The 21,739-nt window shown below is 39.0% G+C and overlaps 1 protein-coding gene across 2 annotated transcripts in view; it reads right to left on the reverse strand.

Moving 5' to 3' along the window:
* OSBPL10 (oxysterol binding protein like 10) overlaps positions 1–21,739 on the reverse strand; it is a 121,163-nt gene that overhangs the window by 64,167 nt on the left and 35,257 nt on the right. For both annotated transcript variants that reach the window (XM_055806993.1, XM_055806992.1), the window contains exons 3-4: positions 20,720–20,799; positions 8,387–8,578 (exon numbers count right to left, since the gene is read on the reverse strand). In XM_055806993.1, coding sequence (XP_055662968.1) covers positions 8,387–8,578; positions 20,720–20,799 — 272 coding nt within the window. The remainder of the gene's footprint in view (positions 1–8,386; positions 8,579–20,719; positions 20,800–21,739) is intronic.

Raw genomic sequence — 21,739 nt, forward strand, 5'->3', positions numbered from 1 at the left:
TCTGTGAACCCAAGACTGCCAAGTCCACCCCTAAACCATGTCCCTAAGCACTGCATCTATGTGTTTTTTTAAAGACCTCCAGGGATGGTGATTCCATCACCTCCCTGGGCAGCCTGTTCCAGTGCTTGACCACCCTTTCCGTGAAGAAATTTTTCCTAACATCCAATCTAAACCTCCTCTGGTGTAACTTGAGGCTGTTTCCTCTTGTCCTGTTGCTTGTTACCTGGGAGAAGAGACAGACCCTCACCTGCCTACAGCCTCCTGTCACGTAGTTGTAGAGCGATAAGGTCTCCCCTCAGCCGCCTCCTTTCCAGACTAAACAACCCCAGTTCCCTCAGCTGCTCCTCACAAGACCTGTGCTCCAGACCCTTCACCAGCTCTGTTGCCCATCTCTGGACATGCTCCAGCACCTCAATGTCCCTCTTGAAGTGAAGGGCCCAAAACTGAACACAGGATTCGAGGTGCGGCCTCACCAGTGCCGAGTACAGGGAGACAGTCACTGCTTGTGTCCTGCTGGCCACACTGTTTCAGATACAAGCCAGGATGCTGCTGGCCTTCTTGGCCACCTGGGCACACTGCTGGCTCATGTTCAGCCTGCTGTGACCAGGATCCCCAGGTCCTTCTCTGCTGGGCAGCTTTCCAGCCACCCTTCCTCAAGCCTGCAGCACTGCCTGGGGTTGCTGTGACCCAAGTGCAGGGCCCGGCACTTCTCCTTGTTGAGCCTCATACAACTGACCTCAGCCCATCAGTCCAGCCTGTCCAGATCCCTCTGCAGAGCTTTCCTGGCCTCCAGCAGATCAACACTCCTGCCCAACTTGGTGTCACCTGCAAACTTACTGAGGGTGCACTCAATCCCCTCATCCAGATCATCAATAAGGATACTGAACAGGTCTGGCCTCGGTACTGAGCCCTGGGGAACACCACTTGTGTCGGGCTGCCAGCTGGGTGTAACTCCACTCACCACCACTCTTTGGGCTCAGCCAGCCAGTTTTTACCCAGTATAGAGTAGACCCATCCCAGCCATGAATAGCCAGTTTCTCCAGGACAACACTGTGGGAGATGGTGTCAAAGGCTTTACTAAGGTCCAGGTAGACAACATCCACAGCCTTTCCCTCATCCACTAGGCAGGTCATCTTGTCATAGAAGGAGACTGGGTTTGTCAAGCAAGACTGGCCTTTCATAAACACATGCCGGCTGGGCCTGATACCCTGGTTGTCCTGCACATGCCGCCTGATGGCACTCAGGATGATCTGCTCCATAACCTTCCCAAGCACCAAGGTCAGGCTGACAGGCCTGTAGTTGCCTGGATCCTCCTTCCTGCCCCTCTTGTAGATGGGTGTCACACTAACTTGCAATCTTCTGGAACCTCTCCAGTTTGCCAGGACTGTTGACAAATGAAGGCGAGCTGCTTGGCAAGCTCCTCTGGCAGCTCCCTCAGTACCCTTTGGGGAGATCCCATCAGCCCCATAGATCTGTGCACATTTAAGTGGAGCAGCAGGTCACTAACCATTTCCTCCTGGACTGTGGGGACTTCATTCTGCTCCTCCTCATCCCTGTCTTCCAGCTCAGGGGGCTGAGTACCCAGAGCTTGCTGTTAAAGACCAAGGCAAAGAAAGCATTAAGCACCTCAGCCTTTTCCTCATCCTTTGTGGCAATGTTTCCCGCCACATACAATAAAGGATGCAAGATTATCCTTGACCCTCCTTTTGTTTCCAATGTATTTGTAAAAGTATTTTTTGTTACCTTTTACAGCAGTGGCCAGCCAGAGTTCTAGCTGGGCTTTTGCCTCTCTAATCTGACCCCTGCATAACCCAGCAACATCTTTATAGTCCTCCGAAGTTGCCTGCCCCTTCTTCCCAAGGTGGTAAACTCTCCTTTCTTCCCCCCAAGTTCCAGCCAAAGCTCTCTGTTTACATTTAGGGCTGATGTAATGTAATGCCCCTAAACAAATTATAATGGCTCCTGTTAACACACAGCTGGGAGCTGCCCTTTCAGTATCAGCCAGCTCAGCTGCAACTAAGCTGGCAAACATACCTGCAACACAAATTTTTATTATGATACTTCTCAATTCAAAAAGTGTTTCTAAGCACAGTTAAATAGTAGTAGCTGTAGTATAACTTCCACAAACATGTTCTATGCCAAATAAATATCAAAAGCTGAATTAAGACTTAAGGCCTCTTTCACTTTCTGTTGACTTCAGTGGATACAGAACTGCCCCAAAGGTTTTCTGCTGTCTTTTCTTCGCTGCCACTAGCCAAGAAGAAATCATTGCTTTCTGAGAAACAGCTATGGTTTTGGTTTGAGTTTTCTGCAAGCACTTTTTCATTATCTGTTTTAGAGTGGAGATGTTAGTCCCCGTTTTGCACACCTTGCTAATTAAAATGAAAAAATTATGACAATGAGTTTGCAGACAAATGAAAATGTAATACATACAATACAAAAATAGTATAGATGTAGTGGTATTAAGATGTAACCTATTAAGTAACGTACCTAATTTTCTGAACAGCATTCGTCTATAGTTACAGACTACCTACTTTGTATATGATACGATGCACCTCACTAAAGATGATCAAAAGGATGACCCTTTACCTTTAATTTATTATGAGGGGTGGGCATGTGTGAGGTAATTTAAATACAAGCCCAGACAAAACTGGAGATCTGTAACTAGCAAAGGTTCCGCCTCTGTGTTCTTTCCCTTCTTTTTCCAAAATTGCCGCCCACTGTACCACCATTATTATTTCTCCACATGAACAGAACACAGGACACTAAGATTTCAGAAGTTAAATACTATGAACACTTTCTGCAGTGTCTATAAACTACCAAGATGAAATTCCTTGGTCAGCCAACTGAGAAATTTATAAAGTGTATTTACTATATTAGTTTTGAAATACAGGAAAACTCTAGTTAAAAGTATCAACCACAAACTGCCACAAAGAAAACACCACAAAGCTACCTCTCATACTAAAACATGTCTAGAAGGAAAAACCAGACATGATTTTAGGTAACTACTTTTAAATCTGCCTAGCAAAGGCACAGCAGCACAGACTTCAGCAGTGCTAGTGCAGCTACAGTCCATGGTTATCAGGCCTCTCCCTGATAAAGCACTGACACTTACTAGGTCAGAAAGACTGAAGTTAGCATAATTTAGCAGCCCATCCTACATCTACACCTTTTATTTAGATGAACGTGATGAGACCAGTTTCATCTTCTAAAAGCAAATATTTCATTTATTAGCTATACAGTCCTGAAGGTCATCTTTGTCACAAAGCTAGCTCTCATCTTCCTACACTCCAAAATCAAGATGAGAATTCTAAGTGAAAGCGACAGATCTAGTATGTAGCATTTCTCCCTACTTAGAAATTTATCAAACTAATCAAAATTATACACACTTACATAAATACTTGATTAGTGGTATTCTTTTCAATGTTCTTTGTGCATACTTCACACTGTTTATGCATGATCCTGTATACATCCTGTTAAAGGATCCAAATCAATTTTCTTACATGCGTGCTTATCATACTGCCTCATACAACCTCAATAATATGCCAAACAATAATATGCCAAAAAATACAAAAATATGAAGTGCTACAGCATTCTTTTTGCTAGAACTGGCATTAGATTATCTTATCCACCGACCTTTCTTTTTATGTACATACTTCCAGAGAAACAAAAGGAGAATGAAAAAAAATGAAATTAAAAGCAAAACTTGACTTTTTCAAAGCTGAAAAGTAATATTTGTCACCGAAGCAAAATCATCAGGTTTTCCCCTACTGTCAGCTTAAACTTTTACCATCAACATACTCACAGCTTAGTTTATGTCTTTGTTCACATATGTGAAAGTCCTGCAGGTCTGAATGCTTCCCCAACTCGTTCAAGTACTGCATCTGCTTTTTTACCTACAATGCTGCCTGTGCAGTGCTGCAATTCCGTTACAGAAAAACAGTTCTCCATGGACAACAGTATCCTTTTTCGCTAACAGTAGCTAGCCACAGTTCCTAATTTTGCTATCCAAATATTAGCGACCTGAAGACATTCACTTCTCACTTGAAAATCCCCAAAGTGTTTCAGAATCCTCTATTCTTCCTAGTAACCACATAAAACTGGACAATTGCAGCCCCACAAAATTGCAGGTAAACCTCACTCCATGAAGCCCTAGGTGCAAGTCCTAGATTTTCCTATATTGTAAGGGAGTATCAGCTAGTTGTATAATTCGTGCAGGAATCAAATGGTAACCACGTTTATATATGGCACAGGACATGCAAGAAGGAGTAGGACTGTCATCTTACCAAAAATCAGTCCTTTCCAAATTCTGGAACTGCCCATGGGCACATAATATAGATGTCACACTGGTAGAGGCCACATGAAATCTGGATCTCACTGTACCAGATGTTCAGAAACACATGCTGATGACTAGTCCACTGTAGACTATCAAAAGCTGTACCAAACACCACATTTCAAAGGGATCAGAAATTCCCTTGTCGACTTTTTAAATTTGTGGGGGCAAATTATTTCTCTAGACTTCTTTCAATTAACTCAATTTAATTTCTCTAAACTTCTGTAAATAATTAATGTAAGTTACTACAAAATGTTCACATACCGCCATACTTGGTTCTTAACATACCGCCATTCTTGGTTCTTTAAGAACAATGGTAACAGTGGTAGAGGTCATACAATAGTCAGACATCCTCAGCCAAAATAAACACCATTCTAAGATTAAGTGTGCCACTATAATTTTGTTCAGTGACAGCTAAAATTTAATACGAAGTATGGTGTGGCCACTTGGCTTTACATTCAGTTAATTTTAACCACCTGCAGTAAAGAATTCTGCAAACATAATTCTTATCGTAAATTGCTAAGACAATAATAAAATTCATAGTTTAAAAAACAGAATTTCATTTCAAGACCACACACACTTAGGTTACCATAAAATCTCTTACTAAAAAAATCAGATGAAACACCCCTTTAATGGTAAGTTATAGCCCAAATAAAGATGTAGGATCTCAAATAATACCACATAAAATGCAACACATAGCAGATCAGCTCTCCCAAATTAATGTATGGTGAATTTTAGTTTTGATATAACGTTCCATAAATCAGTATGGACTGGACTATTAACATCAAATTAATATAAGCAAAAGCCCTATTTAAGAGAATATTGTTATTTTAAACAAAAATGTTACATTATGATGGGAAGTAATGCTCCTGAGCATCTTTTTAATTCCATGCTATTAGCTTGAGTAGTATTAGCAAGTAGCTTGAGTATATAAAAGTTTTTATAGCAGCCGAAAGCTCCATATTGATGCTCTATTTTAACCTACACATTTTTTAAAATGTGAAGTTCTAATTTCACAACAAACACTTATTATACGCATCATTTTGGAGACCTACACAGTTGATTCTACAACCTTTATAGAACTCTGCATGTCAGCTTGGTACTAAATAAACCTCTCTGCTATAATCTGTTTTACACTAAAATTCTCTATGCTGTCTCAAAAAAACCCCAAAAAACAAACCAACAAAAAAACCCAGCCAGAGCAAACAACAGGAGGAAACAATGTGTTGTTTATTCTTCCTATGAAAGGAAAAAAAGAGAAAAAAGAACAACCAAATATTACCAAATACCATTGCTTGATGTCAAATGTAGGAGTACATTTTGTCCTATTTGCAACAAGGAGTTACACATACACCTCACTGTTTTCAAATAACATGGCCAAATCAAGAAAAACTGGTCCAGATTGAAGTAGCCATTTCAAGTTCAGCACTTGCCAGGGATGTTGTCCAAGCTAGTGAAGACTGTACGTCCCAAGCAAAGGATGCCCCTTCTGCAGCATTCCCTTTTTTCACAGGTCTCGTATTACATATGAGTAGTATTACCATAACATTGTTTTAAAACAATAAAAAAAAATACTTCCTGCTTCTCATTTTCCAGAAGCATATAAAGTCTTTCCATTGATTCTACTACTGTATTTTAGAAGATATTTTAGCGCTATTTATAGTACAATAAAAAAAAGCTTATTTGCATGTCAAAGCTTCAGTAACTTCATTCTATAAAGGAAACACTAACAGATCTTTAATCCTTTTGCAGTCTCTTCCCTTCATCCAAACCATACCAAACAACTCCCAAACAAAAAGCGAAGATTTAAGTGTTGAGAAGAGGATTAACTCTCTTTTACTGCACTTTTAGTTCCTATTTCTCCTTGCTTCAGATTAAAAAAAAAAGGACAAGAACAGACTTAAGTGCACTTTTCTGGAGGCCTCTAGACCAGTCTTTATTCATAAATTTAACAAGGGATGGTAGATCTAACAGTCAACGTTGACTCACATAGGGAACAAGAATATTCCCTGAAAAAAACAGGCAGCATATACCGAAGTCCACTGCATTCACTCTGAAAAGAAAAAGCACAGAGCATGCCATTGAAATGAAATCTGCCTGCTTCCTTATCCTGAAAAAACAGACTTATCCTTTCATAAGATTGAAACAAGATCAGTGAAGCAGCCACTTTTTACATGAGACTGGGAAGGAGGGCAGGAGGACCGATTTTTCCATCGATACGCTCTTTGTTAAGCAGCAGCGCACACACACAAAAAAATTCAATACACAAAAAGGTAAAGTTCACACACCTCCTTATAATTTTTTTTTATGCACTGTTTATCTTATTACCATTTTCCCCTCCCTGAAAAACACTCATTTCTTTCAACCTTCAATCACTACCATATGTTCAATATCTAGGATTTTTTTATTACAGCCCTCTAAGTGGTTCTCACAGGATTTGGTGCTGCAGCTGAGGTATCACTCACATCAAACATAGCAAAATAATTATCTTCCACCATTGCAGATTAAAGTACTATAATATTTACCTTTTTGGAATGACATCACATTGCAATACACTGCAAACAAATGAGCTGGCAACCCCTAGGCCTTTTCTGCAGGTATGATACCTAGCCACTTATTCTCTGTTTTACTATAGGCTAGTATTTATTCCTTCCCAAGTGCAGTTCTTTGCATCTGTTGACTTCTTCCCTTCCCAACTTACTATGATCAGCACATACACTAATTCTCTTTTACATTCCTTTCAGCCCTACCCAGCTTCATCTAACAAAGCTGCAACAGCTCCTACTGTTTGTTTTACTAATGGGTTTAATGCGCACTCTGAATTCAACCTATGAGAGCAAACACATTTAGTAAGGTAGAAACAACTTGGGGGAGATGATTGGTAAGCAAAGACAACATATTCTCATGAGAAACAAACAGATGTGTGTTTTCTATAATGTAAAGAAAACGTGGGTGACATTCAGACAGTGTCTCTTCAGAGCAAGGAATGATTGTTGTTAATACAATACAGGATTAATTAATACAAAAGGGAAGTTTTCACTTTTAATGTTACTAGAATAAAAACGAGCATTCTTCACTGGGATGTGTAATTTGAGGTTTCATTCTGAGCACACACTAAGAATTTACTCCATTCTTAATATGAAAGGTCTCTATTTATAAAGCATTTTGGGAGCATAAACTTAAAAGCAGACTCTTCAGATTGCAACATAAGGGACTGGGGTAGCTATTTTAAACCCATGTAATAAAAAAATGCTTTAAAACAGCTAGGCTGTCAACAGTTTCTTTTGTAGAAGGGGTGGGAGGGGGACCTACAAAGGTAGTATTAGAGAACAGCAAGAAATTCAGACAAAGCAAAAATACCAAGGGATGAAAGAAAGATAAAAGTGAGTTCTGTGGAAGTCCGCCAATACTACTTAAGCTTAAAACTCTGTATTATTTTTGTTGTCTGGAAGACAGACTTAAATCAGTATACAAGTTATACTTGCAAAACCCTGGTAAAGGCATTTTGAAAGAAACATACTTTTCATGTGTTTAATATGGCCCCGTGGTAGAATAATGCTTTGTCCAGCAATAGAAACTTGACAACAAAGTTAAAACTATAGCCATATAGAAACAAACCACTGAGTGTGGGGAGCTGTGCCTTCTTTCACATTAATTCATCAGACTTACATGGCATTTTTTTCTAGTTATATTTAAATGCTTCAGGGCCCTCTTTCCAATCTGAAAGGTTTTGCTGCATGCAGCTTAAGAAAGATATTCCTCCTGTACTGCAGCACCACTGCAAAGTCTGGGAGCTGTGGCCCATATACTTCCCCTTTTAAGCATGTGCACACACTAACTTTAACATTGACATAAAAAGGCCTGGTTACACCAGACTTTAAGCTCAACCAGAACTCAAGACTGCCTTTTTCTCAGCGAGGGGATCAAAACAAAGCAGTCATACGTAAAGTAGGAAACAAAGAGAGTTGTTAAATTGTCAGACTTAATTGCTTATCCTAAAGCAAAATAAGCATTTAGAAGTTACAGCAAAACAGCAGATTTTTTCTCTCTTACCTCTCTGACTTCATGGAGTTGACCAGAACGCTGGCTCTTCGCTCTTCGAGCAGCCGCAGGTGATTTGTGATGTGTGATGGTTACAACAGTTGGCCCACTTTGATTCATATGTTTCTGGCCACTAGGAGATGCAGAATTAACTGTCCCAGGCGGCAGCAGAGATGAGCTTCTGCTTCGTGAGGATGAAATGCTCTAGAAGAAGCAATGGGATGTTGATATTGGCAACCCTTACACAAGGAAATAATTTACAATTCAGGCTACAGGTTTGTGCTGTTCTACTTTCCTCACAAACCTAAATCTGGAGGTGTAACTGTACTCAGGACTGATTTATTCCTTCTGGACCATCTGCATTGCTCAGCAGGGATCCTCTTGGAAACACTGTGGCTACTGCCTTTGTTTCCTGGATTGTCTGAAATTGGCCTTTGCAAAAAGCTTCACAAACTCTTACAAATTAAGATGCTGCTAAATTCTTACAACCATGCTTTTTAGAGAAGATTAGGAAGATTTTGCAGACAGAGTAATAGCAATACCAACACAATTTCTTTTTTTTTAATAAAGCCATTGACCTCTAAGTCACCAAACTGGTGTGAACAGCAAGGAAGGAAAAAAAAAAAATCTTAATGCTTTCACCCGATGAAATTTCTGAAACAGTGCAGTGCTGTTTACAACATTAGAGAAGCTGCAATTTTGGTAAGGCCAACTCACACACCAATAAAACATTAACAATTAATACAAAACATGGCTTTAAAAGTCAACATGTTTTGGAGTAAGCTTGGGATAAACCCTAAATACAGAAAAGGCCGGAAATAAATCTCCAACAGTATCTGCAGTGGGAATATTCTTAACATATAACTTACAAAATCAGTCTGAACATTCAAGAACTTTCTTTGTTCTGATCTAACCATTTGTTAGTGTTGCCATCTTGGTTTGTTTCCCGCAGCCCTCAAACCGGCATTTTCCTGAAGGTCTTTAGGGCAGCAATTCTCAATCAGGCTCAGATGTGCACTAGAGCACCATGGGACATCACAAATAAAAGTGCAATATAAAAGAGCTTTTTCCCTTCTATTGGAACTGCTGATTGCATCTGTAATGTTAAAACTGAAACAGAGTAACTCTTACCACATAAAACACAAAACACTTCAGAAAGTGACAGCAGTAAGAAAGTGAACTAAATATACAGCCCTATGGGTGAAATACCTTTACCCAAGTGATGATGGCAGCCTTCAACATTGCTAAGAGTTACCATCAACATGAGGTACTACTGTTGGGTCTGCCAGCAAGTGCACAAAAATATTACTTGGGTACAATCTCTCTTCTTATCCTTTACAGGTCAAACTTTGTAATTCTGTGGTAATTTCATTAAAAGTCTAAATTGGGCATCAGGTTACCGCTGCACTGACTGTAAATGACAAGGCAGATTATCTGGCATCTGCCAAAGAAGGAAAAGTAAGTTACATGATCCCTCTGCCACCCCCCCACAAAACTAGACTTCAGACTTTTTGAGGTATTTGAAGGTTTAAAAAAATGGGTTATCACATTCCCAGTGTGCAAAGAGCTGTTATACTCATAGAAATAAGCATTATTCCGTTGATCTGGATTTATGTTTACAAACACTTCCAGGAACGATGGCCTAGCTCTGTTTTTGCAATGAATATATTCTTTACTACCATGACTAATAAAATTATCATAATAAGCATCTGTAGAATCAGACATTCAAAAACTATCCATCCTGGCTGATAATTCACAATTGCATTAAAACTGGCTTTGACTCTAAGGTAAAAAAAAAAGCACTGGGGGTGGAGCTTTTCAGAAGAGTACAGAACTTTTGCCAGGTTTTTAATTCATCTTCCATTTGAAAGAGCATTGCTTAGACATAGCTAAAATAAGAGCCAGAGGAAAAGGTCTTTGGAAAAAACAAGGGAATGAGGGAAATTGGGGGCAACTGAATTTCCTTTTCTAAAACCAACCTTAGTATATAACAACAGAATATGTTACTGATGAATAACTTAGTGATGTTTCTTTTTTAAACTGACATCAGAATACTTATCAACTAAATTTAGGGTACAGACAAAGAACAAGATAATTTCTTTTGTTTTCAGCATAAGATCAACTTCCAGTTTAAAAAAATTTATTTTGATTTTAGAATAAAATCTTCCGAGAATCACTGACATTCTAGTATCATGCAATCACGATATTAAAAATACACCACTGCTACCTTCATCTAGCTGAACTGATCATAAAGATAAAGAGCACACATGTAAAACAGTGAGTTTAGCCATTAGTTTTGCTTGAAAGACAACATCATTCTGTGATAAATGAAATTTGATTATAGTTTTGTTTTGGGGTTTGTTTGTTTTGGTTTGGGTGTTTGTGGTTTGTTGGGTTTTGTGGTTTTGGTTTTGGGGGTTTTTTTTTGTTTTTTTCTTTTTGCGCGGGGGCATATGGGACAGGACAGCACCATGAAAGTACAGATCTGCAAATTACAAAAGTAACATAAAACAAATATGGAAAAAATCCATGCACTGTTTCTCTTCAAATACAGAATCAGGAAGGAATTCTAGGAGAGAGTTAGCTTTCAGAAAAAACTGCTGCCAAAATTATCTCATTCAACCTACACACTTTTGAGAGATACGTTCATAAATCGAAATGCAGGTACATTCTAAGTTAATATCTATATCATTGATAGTATTTAGCAACTTAATGCTGTTTTTCTTCAAGACAGTGTTTCAAACTGCAATGAACTATCTGCAGCCAACCCATGGATCACAACAGACACCTTGACTGCAGCTCACACCTCACATTTTCTCTCATCCTGCCACCTAATATGATACGCCTTTCACCAAACCCCAGTTACACTTGGGAGTTATAAATTTAATAGTGAACTATTAGTACAAAAGCTGCTAGCTAGCTACTTTTTTTTTAACTGGTTCTGTATCACAAATAATTAATGAACAAGTTTCCAAGAAACAAATACGCCCATCATTTTAGGAGTCTCTTAATCCAGACCAGGGTTGGTTTTTTTTCCCCTGCAAGATTTGCTCTAATTCAGGGGTCCTCAAACTACATCCCACGGGCTGGATAAAGCCCCCCAGGGTCCTGTCCTCAATCCGGTCCCCGGTATTTATAGAACGCCCCTGGCCCTCTCCGCCCCTCCCCCCCCCCCCCCCCCCGGGGGTTGTGGGGGGAAAACCAAGCAGCCGCAGATGACTGCCTGCCACGCGCCAGCCCCCTGGTTAAAAAGTTTGAGGATCCCCAGGCTAGTTCATATCACAAGTCACCGGGACACACCAGCTACACCTCTAAACTGTGACTCGAAGCAAAATAAACAGGCTGCAGGACCACAGTGCATTTAAGGTGGCTTTTCATTAAGTCTCACAAAGGCACATGGCGGCTCACAGCAATTGTTGGTGGACAGCCATTTAGGGCATCGAGTTTGGGAGTCAGTGGAGCTGGAGAGAAAAATCAAGAAGAACAGGCCATCTATAGTTTCAGTAGCGGGTGGTCCTCAAGAAGGCTGTCCTGCTACAGGGACACTAGATAAACTCAAAGCTCTACATAGGAAGTGCACAGCCTGGCAAGGTCTGACCATATTGTGTCGCCTGGTGTGCCGGCGTGCCTTGCCCTACCGTAGTGCTACGTGATCTCTAGGAAGAGCTCACCTCTGCTGGTAAGCCCCTCCTAGAGTCCTCTCCTTCCCCTCTCAGTACAAGACAGTTACCAATCCTACGCAGCTCACTGAGTCAGGAAGATTGCCAATCTTGAGCTAGCACATACAGCCACAGTCTGTGCCAAGTATCAGAGCCAAATACATCGGTTTGAAAGGCTCCCACAGGTCTATAAGCATGTCTTTTCCTCATGTCTTCATTTTCTGTCCCTTTATACACTTTATCCATCTAGTGACCCAATGTTTCCAACCAGTGTGCCAGAAAACTACACCAGTCCACGACACAAATCCTTTTGCATCTAATTTGGGATAATTCTTTAGAGAATGTTTGTAACATAAAAACCCTAAATGAGCTCAGCACCAGGACCTCTGGCTATCCATGAAGCCACCCCTAGGCAAGGCCCCATGATAAATGTAAAAAATCCCAACCTACAACTTGCAAAAGCAGTCACACACAAAGTGCAGGTGAATGTCTGCAGGGGCAGTTTCTACAACCACTCAAAACCTTTTGAAGTGGGGCTGCGCTCCACAGTGCCGCAGAAAACAGCACCAGAGCAGTATGCCTGGCCGCCCAAGGAGACGGGGGCGACAGCTTATTCCTTCTGACAGCTTCTTCCTGCCACAGCCAGGAGAGGCCTCTCCAGGAACTACACACTCAGCCCCTTAGGCACTTCTCAATTTTACAACACATTGTCAACACCTATGTCCCAGCCAAATACTTGACTCCTCTTTCGCAGAACTTTTTCAGCTTAAACACTGGGAATGACAAGCATCTCTTGCACTGACACATAACTGCGCAAAAATGAAAAATTTCCATTGTTGTTAAAATGTTGAAACCTATGTGATATTTTCTGCAGCTAAAAAACCTCTAATTACACATCGTACTACAACAGTCATTAAAGTCACTCCCAGGAAATTAAAGCAGTGACAGTAACTGATGGATCTTTCTTCATTCCTAATGCCCTGCTCTTCCCCCTAGCGCTACTGGTACAACTTATCTGCCCCTCTAACTATTATCATATCTCATTTTCTTGGTCCTACTACTTTCTGGTTTGCAAATAAATAAAAGATAGTGAAAAGTCTGATGAAAGGAAGACATAAGCTTTTCAACAATTAGTAATACATGGTGCTAATAATGAGTCAAGAAATCCACAGGCTGAAGCATCCCAAAAGGATTACAAATGTTCTTTCCTGAGGCTACACTTTACCATTGCTCCAACAGTTTGCCTGCTAATAAAATGAAACTAGTAAAAGAATAATAAAGCAGCTAATAAAAGATTAATTTGTAACTTGCGTTCATCTTGGCTTTATGATCTAAAGCTAGCTAAAGTATACTTAGCTAACATAGATTTGGGTTAAGCTCTTTATTTTAGTAGACTGTCCATCTCCTAGATAAAAAAAAAAACCCAAACCAAAAACTTATAATGAATGCTTCCATTTGGATATCAAAAATCCAAACAATTAATATAATGTAACTGTAGAACAATAAGTTCCAACTATACTAATGTTTTCATGACTCATTCTGCCTAGGGATTGCCCTACCTGCTCACAAAGAAGCTGAAATGTTTTTCACCATTTATCAGAAGCAAACAGTTTTGTTTATTTTGGAAAGTAAATGGTGTCTTCCAGAGATCAATAAACTAATTTCTGAAGTGAATTGTCATATCTGTTTATGGCTGATAAGGATCCTTTTCACAGGCACTGTGCCACAGATGTTTTCTACAGAATAATAAATACTGAAATGACATTCCTTTACTCCTCTGCGTATATATAGCACAGAACCAACCCCTGCATGCAGCTTTAGAGCAATAAGAAGTCACACACTATCAGAAAGTAATTACAATTTTGAGACATCACTGTTCAGTATTTTAATTCCCATCTACTTCTTTTCCAATGCACCCTAAGTAAACACTGCTAGAAGAAAAATATGGACAGAGATCTGTTTAATTTACATTCTAATAATTCACAAATATTAAAATGCAAATGACTGAATCTACATAACATCCAAACTTCAGCACTGCAAAGGGACCAGCTTGTGATACGCTTTGCACGTTTGTGAAAAGCACCATCTACGGTACTAACTTTTCTGACAGACTATTATAGTACTTCATCATCTGCTTTTAAGCAAGAGACTACGATAATCATTCCATCATAAAAATCTTTTCTTCGTCAAGAATTGAGTGAGCTTATGTTCAGTCCTAAATGGAATTTTTTTCTATTTCCACAGGATTTTGAAAGCAGAAAGCTGTGAGCAGCTCTTATCTTCATGTATCTTCCGAAGGGAGGAAAAAAAGATATCAAACACACACGTCTACAGCCAAGCACCGCTTCCTTCTCAGCAAAGCATGTTTTAATTAGAAGCACCATCCTTTTAGTAGACTTTTATAGGCCAGTGATGAGAGCGGGAAGCAGACAAGCATACCAGAGGAGGGAAGAGAACTTGCTCAAAAGGAAAAGAGGTTTGACATGCATAAAAATAACCAAAACAACACTCACATAGACTTGAAACTTTCACTAATTTGCTTTATGGAAACAGTTACCATGCAGATGTTAAAAATACCCAGTGAAGAATCCATTTAGAAATTTAAAGGTATCTCCACAGCCATTCATTAATAAGGCAAGAAGAAATCTGATAAAACCAAAGATCTGTGACAGCCATTCTTTCAGCTGTGGGGAAAATTATGCTATCTGCCTTATAGTGATTTGATAGAAGTGTTGACCTTGAACTTTCAGGCACTACTACAGGTGCTGCTCCACACTGCAGCTAAACTGCCACTGCAGCTGCCACTGAAAGGGACATGTTTGGACTTTTTTCTCCACCATCTCTCCATGCTGGCTCTGAGGCCCATTTGGCCTCACGGAAAGCCACTCCAGGGAGTTAAACCGGAAGAGAAACAAAGACAGACACACGTACAGAATTTTCTGCTGGTTTAGCTCCCCAGACTCCTTCTAAAGGGCTGGATGATAGTTGTAAGAGGCATCAGGAGCACTGCCTGAAAGGAAAGGGAGCAGGACAGTCCCTCACAGAGGCATGCAGTCATCAGGATGGCTCAGTTCTAAATACAAAGCCTCAGGCTAAAACAGAGAAAGGTTAGGTTTTGGGCAGATCCATTTCAGTCATCCTCCATCCAGGAGTAAGACAAGAGCTGAGCCTTAACACCACCAGGGGCTGCTGGAAGCAGAGGCCAGATTCCCCTACATCAGTGCTCACCTGACACCTCAGTGAGCTGGACAGAGCGCCAAGTCCTTTTCAGCAAGATGCCATTTTTTCCCATTTCTGATGCCCAAGGTAACAGAACCAGAAACACAACAGAGCCTGCACAAAGGGTGGCAGCAGAAGGAAGGCCATTTCCAGCTCAGGGAACCCACAAATGAGTTCAGCTGAAACATGAATCCACACCATCCAGTTTTGAACAGCTCACTGTGCAGATCCAAACCAGAACGTGGAACAAGGGGAGTCTACCTCCTTATTCTAGCACAGATCTAAGCTGAAAGCTACCATCTGAATACAATTTAAGACAGAAGCTAGTTCAAAAGGTAGTGGTTTCTGTTCCCTGCCACATTCCTGACATGCACTGAGAAACAAAAGGGTTATATGCCAATCCAGCAACTGATCCACACATTGGAATTAAGAGCTAGTATAAGAACCCATGTGTTTGTTTCTAGCAGTGCTTTTACAGCCACCATCATTAAACAGTCAAGAAAAAAGGGATATGAAACAGAAGATCTAACAAGCTTGTGACAAATTATGGATATAAAATTATTCTTGGAAGTTACCAGAAAAATTATGCATAAGCCTACTTCTTATTGGAAGCATTTTACATCACAGACATCAAACTTGACTAATGCTTTAATTAAAACTTGTATGATAATATTCACTTAGAATGGTCTAAAAAACCAGCAACCCTACCCAGACATAAAAGATTTCTTCCAATACAGTGTGATTTGGCCCTTCTGGAGGTTGAGCAATCTGTAATTAAGTAAAACAAGACTTCATGGGAATACCAAGAACATTAAGACTACCTTACAGCATGGGAATTATTTGCCAGAGAACATTATCCTTTTAGTACTTCATCATTATGATGTAAAATTTAATTAAAACAAAGTGACAGACAGCTTCTGTTACACCCACTTGTTAGCTGTACAGCTCACCTTTGGACCATTGATTAGGATGCAACTAAGTTTAGTCACTAATATACAACTTTTTTCTTTTTTTTTTTTTTTTTTTTAATCACTGCTTTGCTCAGTTTCCTCCACCACTCCAGTCCCCAGCTGAAGCTTTAAAGACAGTGAGAACAGCAAGTCATACAGTAACATTTTGATGCAGGCAGTAGCTCTGAAAAAGAAAGGAAACCAGTGCTGATCTGGATCCAGTGCAATTAGAAGGAATACTGTCCTATGAATATTTCATAGAAATAGTGACTCAGCTTCAGCTTTGAAAAACATTCTCCAAATTCTCATGTCTTCCTATGAATCTCCTTCCAATAAAAGCTAAAGATTTCAAAAAACACGTTTGCTCCCCAGTATGAAAGACCTGTAGCTAAGAGTTGCTTCACTGGTATTCTTAGGAACATTCCCACTGCTCGCCTGGTCATCCCATTATTTTTCCCCCACTAACCTGTATCCGACTTGCATAAGATAAAACATACCTCTCGCTGCATATTTCACACTTCCCATTCCACCTCCTTGTCAAGTGTATGACTCCTAAAAAATAGCTAGAAATTTCTGCCTCCTGTTCTTCCCATGAAAAAGGTGAGTTTAAGCTGTAGAAGCAGCTGGAAGCAAGTACTCAGGCTCCAAATTTCCAGATGCAGAAACATGCCTGTTCTCAGCAGAGACAGAGCTTGGATTCTTTTCAAGCTCCAAAAGCTTAAAACACACAAGTATCTATCTGCCTGTTCCTGACAGCACTATGAGACACAGACATTTGAAGTTATCACTTACTACAACCCTTGAAGTATGGGGAGAGGGGAAGGAGAGAGATCCAGTCCTGCTGCCAGTAGAGTAACCAATCACACCATGACAGTCCTACCAACAAACAGTATGGCTATTTTAACAAAATGCCAAAAATACAGATTTCTCTCAAGTCCTCAATTATGCAAAAGCAAATCAAACATGTACCCTTCCCTGTGTCATTACAGATCTTTCTACGTAATTCCAGTCCCTAACCCCAACACAAAAGAAACAGTAAAATTGCTAAGGTAACAGCATGCTATTTCATGTAAATTTTAAATATTTTAAATTAAATATTTCCACTCTCATGTGAATAATTATTAAAGCACCTTCATCTACAAGAGAAGGAAAAAAAATAATCATAAAAGAAATGCAGCAGTTCTTGCTTCTCCTACCTCCTACCAGGCAGTGGTTTTGAAGTAAGAAACTTTGAAGAAAAAAAGAGGTTATAGAAATGGATTTTTTTCTAGTTTCTGGAGTCTTTGTGAAACACCACTCCCTTGTAACCAATATCTGATCTCCAAAGTCTAATTATTGTAGCATTAAAGCTTTTGATCACCTACTTTTATAGAGAAAAGCAGAGAGAAGCTTTAAAACTTGTACATGAAATCCAAGTTGGCACTATAAGCAACACTAAAGTCAGGGGAAATCTGCCTCTCAGATAATACTCTAATCCTGAGAAGACAGAAGGGGAAAAAGGAAAAAAAAGTGTATTGAAAAACAAGAGACACAGGTTGTCAAAAGAAAGGTCCCTAGGAACAGGTAAGGATGACATTGCTTCAAGTACAGTACATTTCTGGAGTAAGAAGCAGACTCACCTGTGGTCTCATCTAAAGAACATTAATTCCCAGCATTTTACTTTCTGGACTGTTAAGCTTAAATATACAGAAGATATAAATTCTCTATTTGCTCTGTGGCTTACAGAAGTGGAGAATTAAGAGTGCTTCACTAACAAACATATCAAGTGAAAAGTGACCTAGTCTGATTTTACATGTAGACTTGTAACACAGAACTTAGAAAAATATTTTCATTTTCTTCAGCATTTCTATTTTATACTAAGTGGATGCAAGCTAACTAAAATGTATGACTGGCTGTACCAACCAAAATGCATCTATACTCCAGCTTCCTAAGCCAAGTTTCTGTAACTCATCAGTCTTCTAAGAAAAACGCAGTAATGCTACTCCTGCTGCATGAAACAAGAGGTTGTTTGGTTCCTCAGTTATGTATGCCCATCCACCCCCTCTCAGTCAAGGAAATCCTTTTCTTTTCTTGCATGATAAGTCTAGGAACCAGAAGAAAGCACAGAAGTGGTAGGTCACTATACAAGGGTACGAGAACAAGTCTGGAGAGATGCTCCCCATTCTAAGTCCTTCCTGTTTTTAAGAGCTGCGTGTTAGATTTTCTGTGACAGATGCTGTCTTTGTATTTAATAGCCTCCCACTCAGTCAAGGCTTTCTAGTGACATTTTCCCTTTCAAATACTTTTCAAATCTATACACACTTTTGGCATCTAAAGCATCCCATAATAATCTCTTTTTCATTCTCACCTTTTATTTTGAATCTGTTCTCTGCTCATTTTCTTTGAGGTGTTAATATTGATATTAACAGCTAGCAAATAATTCCTATTCAGCCACTCCAGAGCACTCATTAACATGCTACTTCCCTGATTTGCCCCTTCTCATCCCATCATCAGAAAAAAAAAGAAGAAAAAAAAAAAAGGAATAAAAAAAAAGACTCCACTGTAGGCAACTTTTGTCACACTGTTCATTCTGTAGAGAATAACAACAGAAGTGATGAAAAGTACTTTCCCCCACTCCAGTGTTTCTGTTTCAGAAATGGAAGGGGACTAATAAAAGTATTTGAAACAAGCATACAACAGAGCAGTCACGGTATTTTCCCCTTTGTTCTCTGCTTCTTTCCCAATAATTCCTAAAATTCTATTTGCTTTTTTTAGAGCACTACTAATTGCCAGACATTTTCACTGTTATAATGCTACAATTTTTCTCTTGACATACTAATTAATTCAGAGCCTATCAAAATATGTAGATACTACTACTACTGCAGGAGCTCAACATGGAGAGGCAGTATGAAAAATTCTGAACATAAATTATTATTAAATGCAACAGTTTTTTACCTAAGCAGGAAAAATGATCCAAATTTCACTTACAAAAAGATCAGCTTCAACTCAATTACTGCCACTCCAGAATTAATCTCTACAGAATTATTTACCAGAAGCAGGCAAAAGGAGAAAAAACAAACCCACTACTAAGAAATATTAGCAAATGTAGAGTGTAGAAGTATAAGAACCAGTATGCCATTGCACAAGTCTCTGACATTATACATACCAAACAACAGTTCTACCTTGTCACGTTACATTGCAGGTACTAAACATTTACATGTGTTCAAGAAATGACTAGAAAACTTGTTGAGGAATAATTCATTGATGGCTACTGAGTATAAAAAGTTACCATCTCTATCTAGTGCAGGAAATCCCTGAGCTGTAAATCGACAGCAACTGTAAGCATATCCTGAACAAGTGGAGTTGCACCTTTCTGAATAGTAGTGGGCCACAGCTATATAAAAACCATAATTAATCGCCATGCAGAAGAATTGAAGAAGTACCAAAATACTGAAGTTACTTATTCTCCTTCAAAAGGAGTGTGATTTTCTCTTCCTGACAAGTCCACATCATTCAAAAAAAAAAAAAAAAGAACAAAAAACTGGTTTTATTTTACTTCACACATTCAATGAATATCAGCCTCCTCAAAATACCTTCCATCTTTTCAAAGACAGTCAGGATCATGACTTCGACTGCAGTTAACATAAGACTGATATTTTCAACATCTTGGGGCAGGGGAGGAATCCTTTCTGCTTGCAGTTACACGCACTTTTTTTTTTTTAATATAGCAAATAATTAGTCATGAGGAAAGGAATTTTTTTCGTTCTTGTGAAGGTATCATTAGAAGTGCTTAAAGAACTTAAGAACTTTATTTTTAGTGAGTTAGTATTAACACCAAAAGCATACATAAAATAAACACAATACTCATTTTTTCCTAATAGAGTTTTTTGTTTGTTTGCTTTTAATATCTCCCACTTCCAAAGTGCATTCTCATTTAAAGAAACTCATGTCATTTCTACTTAGAGGCAGGAGACACCCTCAACCCATTGTTCTGCTGTTTTTAAAAGTCCAAACATTTTTTTACCTGTCCAAAATAATTATCTGCTTGAGGACAAGAATTCTGACATCACTTTCAAAGAGAAATACGCAATATAAATCTTCATACTATGACCTCTTTCAGATTTGGTAAAGAAGCTAGAGTGACCACTGCTAACATCTATCTACCTGAAGCTTCTCTAATAAAAGCCATTAAATCTTATAAAATTAAATAAAACTAGAATCAGTTAACACTTTTAAATACTAATCAGGACATCACACAGATATTTATTAATAAACTGTTGATCCATCCACTCACTTAACCATGTATTGACAGCATCCAAAATTAACTTCTCATAAATAGGACAATGGTTATTTGTTCAGACTGCCCAATTGACTTAAGCCTGCTCCAGTTAGTGACAAGTTACAGCTTGCTGCTTTTACTCATAAACTTCTGAACGTCAGCCCACTAACTACAGCAGCCAGTCTATCACCCAGATCATGCTGCTCTTCACCCACACCGCTCAAAGTATAACAGTTACTTCTCCCGCTTAATTATTTACCTTAGAATTACCTTCCCTGTGATGTATGGCACAGAATCGAAGCTGAGTTATCCAGTATTGTTTCTCCTTTGCATCAGCAGCTAGAACAGAAACAAGAAAATAGAGAGAATCACAAATAAATTGACATTCTTTTTTTTGCGGGGGGTGGGATTATTTATTGGTTAGGATGCACTATAAGTTCTAATTTATGACACTTAATTTAAGTAAGTTTTTCAGTACAACACGTCTAAACCCCAGCTTAAGATGCTGTGGCCAGTTGGAAGATATAAGCTTATGTTCATAAGTTATCTCCGCCAAGAGTTATTAAAGGCAGAATTACCTCAAGATTACTTTTTTTTTTTTTTTTTTTGCTAAATTTTAAATCTACTTTTGTTTTACTCATCTCTCTTTGTGGAGGACAAGGACCACAGCATAGCATTTAAATCAGTAAAACCTCTACACTCAGGCTGTCCATCAGCTACTAGACAAGCTACCAGTTCCCCAAATACCCAAGTACTTCTGTTTTAATGCGGTTCAACTAAACCTCTCTTTAAACCTGTGTCATTGGCATGCAACTTAAAGACACAAGAATAAAACCCACAATTTTCCCCATGTGTCTTTAAAAAACAGCTTTAAAATTATTGAAATCTTGTCTGCAGTCTATATTAGGTGGCTCCTGTGCCGTGTTAGAAGTCTATTTAAGAGAGAGGTTTGGTTTTGGTTTTAACAAACCACTACAGTACAGTAATCCTAATTAAGAATACCAATACAGAGTGGGTAATTTTAGGAAATATTTTCTCTTACTTCCTCTGCTGTTAAGTATTTCAATGGTTACTGACTCAGCATTAAAAGTATTTACTGATTTGAATCAAATTCATAGATCTCATGAAATTAAAAGCAGCATACTGTATTTAATGATCTCAAGTAATTGGAAAAGCATAATGAAACAACAAGTAGTAATGATTTCTAGCTGTGCAAATTCCAAAACATTTTTACTGAAACTCTCCCTGATTGTTCTTGTGTTTCAGTTCTATGTATAAA

This window comes from Falco peregrinus, chromosome 5 (assembly GCF_023634155.1).
Source record: "Falco peregrinus isolate bFalPer1 chromosome 5, bFalPer1.pri, whole genome shotgun sequence".
Taxonomy (NCBI): Eukaryota; Metazoa; Chordata; class Aves; order Falconiformes; family Falconidae; genus Falco; species Falco peregrinus.